The 2,500-nt window shown below is 53.4% G+C and overlaps 1 protein-coding gene across 1 annotated transcript in view; it reads right to left on the bottom strand.

Moving 5' to 3' along the window:
* Nucleotides 1-2,500, bottom strand: part of LOC113811793 (protein trapped in endoderm-1) — a 37,106-nt gene that overhangs the window by 181 nt on the left and 34,425 nt on the right. The window contains exons 2-6 of the mRNA XM_070117183.1: nucleotides 1,880-2,012; nucleotides 1,506-1,619; nucleotides 1,048-1,318; nucleotides 676-873; nucleotides 1-512 (exon numbers count right to left, since the gene is read on the bottom strand). The exon at nucleotides 1-512 is cut by the window's left edge and continues 181 nt beyond it. Of these exons, the coding sequence (XP_069973284.1) occupies nucleotides 243-512; nucleotides 676-873; nucleotides 1,048-1,318; nucleotides 1,506-1,619; nucleotides 1,880-2,012 (986 nt within the window). The 3' untranslated portion in view covers nucleotides 1-242. The remainder of the gene's footprint in view (nucleotides 513-675; nucleotides 874-1,047; nucleotides 1,319-1,505; nucleotides 1,620-1,879; nucleotides 2,013-2,500) is intronic.

Genomic DNA, 2,500 nt, shown 5'->3' with positions numbered 1-2,500 from the left:
GAGAAGGAGGGGAAAGAGAAGGGGGGATCACGGAGGGCGTCGGGGATGACCTATTTTCGATTCTGTTGAAGGGTGTCTCCGCCTCTGCCGTCTCGGAGGGCGACCCGGGGTCATCACGCGGAAGTCCAAGCGACGTCGTGGCCTGCTGCGGCAGAGATGCCCCTCCAGGCACCGCGGGCGGCGGCGGCGGCGTGCTTGGGGGCGGCCCAGGGCGAGGAGAGGCCAGGTTCGGCGGGCTGGACTCACACCTCAGGGGAAGGGCAATTGAGGACGGGGCTGGTGACCTGTCCCGTCGAGGCGTGGTATTGGCAGTCAGTAATGAAAGTGCGTGACGAGTTGCTTTTGGAATGCGAATTTGAGGCCCGACCCGCGCGCTTGCTCCGCCGGGTACAAAATAACTTCCGGTAGGCCGTGCGGTAGTTGCGGTTGGTGACGGCGTACACGAAGGGGTTCACGACGGCGGAGGCCCAGGCCAGAACGGAGGCCAGCACGTGCAGGGAGGGCACGGCAACCTGCGGCAGCGAGAGCAACAAATCATTAAGGACCTTCGTCGAACCAGTTATAACTGCTCTTCATGTTTAAAGAACAATGATAATAATATAAACAATAACAAAACAAGAAAGATCATTATAATCATGAGTTTTTGTTGCCAGCGTCATCATGAGAGCGACTTACGTCATCGTCGGCGACATTGACTATCATGAGCGGCAGGAAGGAGACGAGGAAGCACAGGAAGATGGTGAGCATCATTCTGGTGAGGCGCAGGTCCTCCTTGCGGGCCGTCTGGGCGCCGTACGCGGACGAGTTCGTCTTGGCGCCCGGCGTGGCGCTGTTGGCGCTGTGGGCGGCGAGGTTCAGGCGTGATTGGCGGACCTGCGGGGGAGGGAGGGAGGGAGGGAGGCGGTGAGACCCATCTGAATTTAATGCGTGTGGCGAATGCACGCGCGTGCCAATATGTGGCGGCGGCGCCAGACGCGAATTCCGCAAGACTGCTGGCCCAGATAACACAAACGAACCAGCACGAAAGCCGCGTTCGGGTCAACCCACCTTGTAGTAGATGGCCGAGTAGCAGCCGATGATGGCCACCATCGGGAGCAGGAAGCCGAACAGGAACAGGAACTTCTTGGGCGAGGAGCCGTTGTTCTTGAGGATGGTGCAGGAGAAGGAAGGAGGGTCCAGCCCCAGCTTCCCCCAGACGCCGGCCAGCGGGGGCACCATCATCCCGAAGGAGAAGAGCCACACGAAGGCGATCATCAGCCCGATGTAGCGGCGGCGGTACACACGGTCGTAGAGGCCGTGGTGGGCGATGAGGATGTATCTGCGGGGGCCAAAGGGGGGGGGGGTGAGTGCGAGGGACATCAGGGGGGGGGGGAAGGTTGTTCTTGCTCTCATTCTCTCTACCTACCTACCTATTACTCTTTCTTTCACAAATCACGTTTACTTATAAATACCTACTAACGTTTCAATTATTTCGCCCAATAATAATGGCCGGATTTCGTCGTTACCTGTTGATAGTGATGGCGACCATGTTGAGGAGTGATGCCGCCACATTGCCGTAGAAGAAGAAGGGGAAGATCTTACAGAGGGCGTCTCCAAGCACCCATTGTTCGTGGATGTACCTGGGGAACGAGAAGAAGGAAGTGGTTATTCGTAACGAAAAGGGAAATCATTTTCAAAATGTCAGTGTATCTGTATATCAACCTGCTTGTTTGTCTGTATAAACTGTATAGGCCTACTGGATAGATTTCAGACTTATTAGTCGACAACTTCATCCATTCCATTCACATCTGTTCATCTGCAGATATTAACGGCTGGATTTAATTAATTGAAACTAATATGATAGCCCGGCTCGTGAGGATCTCACAGGGGCGGCGCTTACCTGGAGGCGGTGAGTGGGAGGTTGATAGAGCAGAAGAGTAAGTCCGAGACGCACAGGCTGATGACGAAGGCGGTGGTGGCGTGAACCCTTAACTTGACACTCCTGCTGAGGGCGACGATAGTCACTAAATTACCTGAAATAAAGAGGAAAGAAGTCGTTACAAAGAGTGGCGTTATGAGAAGGCTTCCGGCGAAGAGAATCAGACAAATAAATACAAGCTGAGGATATACCAAGGGCATTATCTTGGTTATTGACACAATTTAATACGGTTGGATCCCGTGTTGAGACGATGGAAAGATCAGTTGCTCAATTTCGCGGTGACTGACAATTTGTCACTTGCCCGTCACTGGCAGGCAAGTTACGTCGCCTCGCCTAGCCTCGACAAATAACTACATCCGTCATCAAGAACGAACCACAACGTAACTAAAGCTGCTGACTACGTGTTATCAAGGACTATCAACCACCGATGACTGCAACTGCAACAATGAATACTGTCAAACAATAATTGTGTCACCATTAACTGTCTATCGTCATCAGTGACTAATTGCAATTATGATGAATCAATTACGGGCTAATTAACCACGACAACTACACCCATAACTCGAACAACAAGCCCAGCGC

Source organism: Penaeus vannamei, chromosome 40 (assembly GCF_042767895.1).
Source record: "Penaeus vannamei isolate JL-2024 chromosome 40, ASM4276789v1, whole genome shotgun sequence".
NCBI lineage: Eukaryota > Metazoa > Arthropoda > Malacostraca > Decapoda > Penaeidae > Penaeus > Penaeus vannamei.
This window is presented reverse-complemented; position numbering and strand designations above follow the sequence as displayed.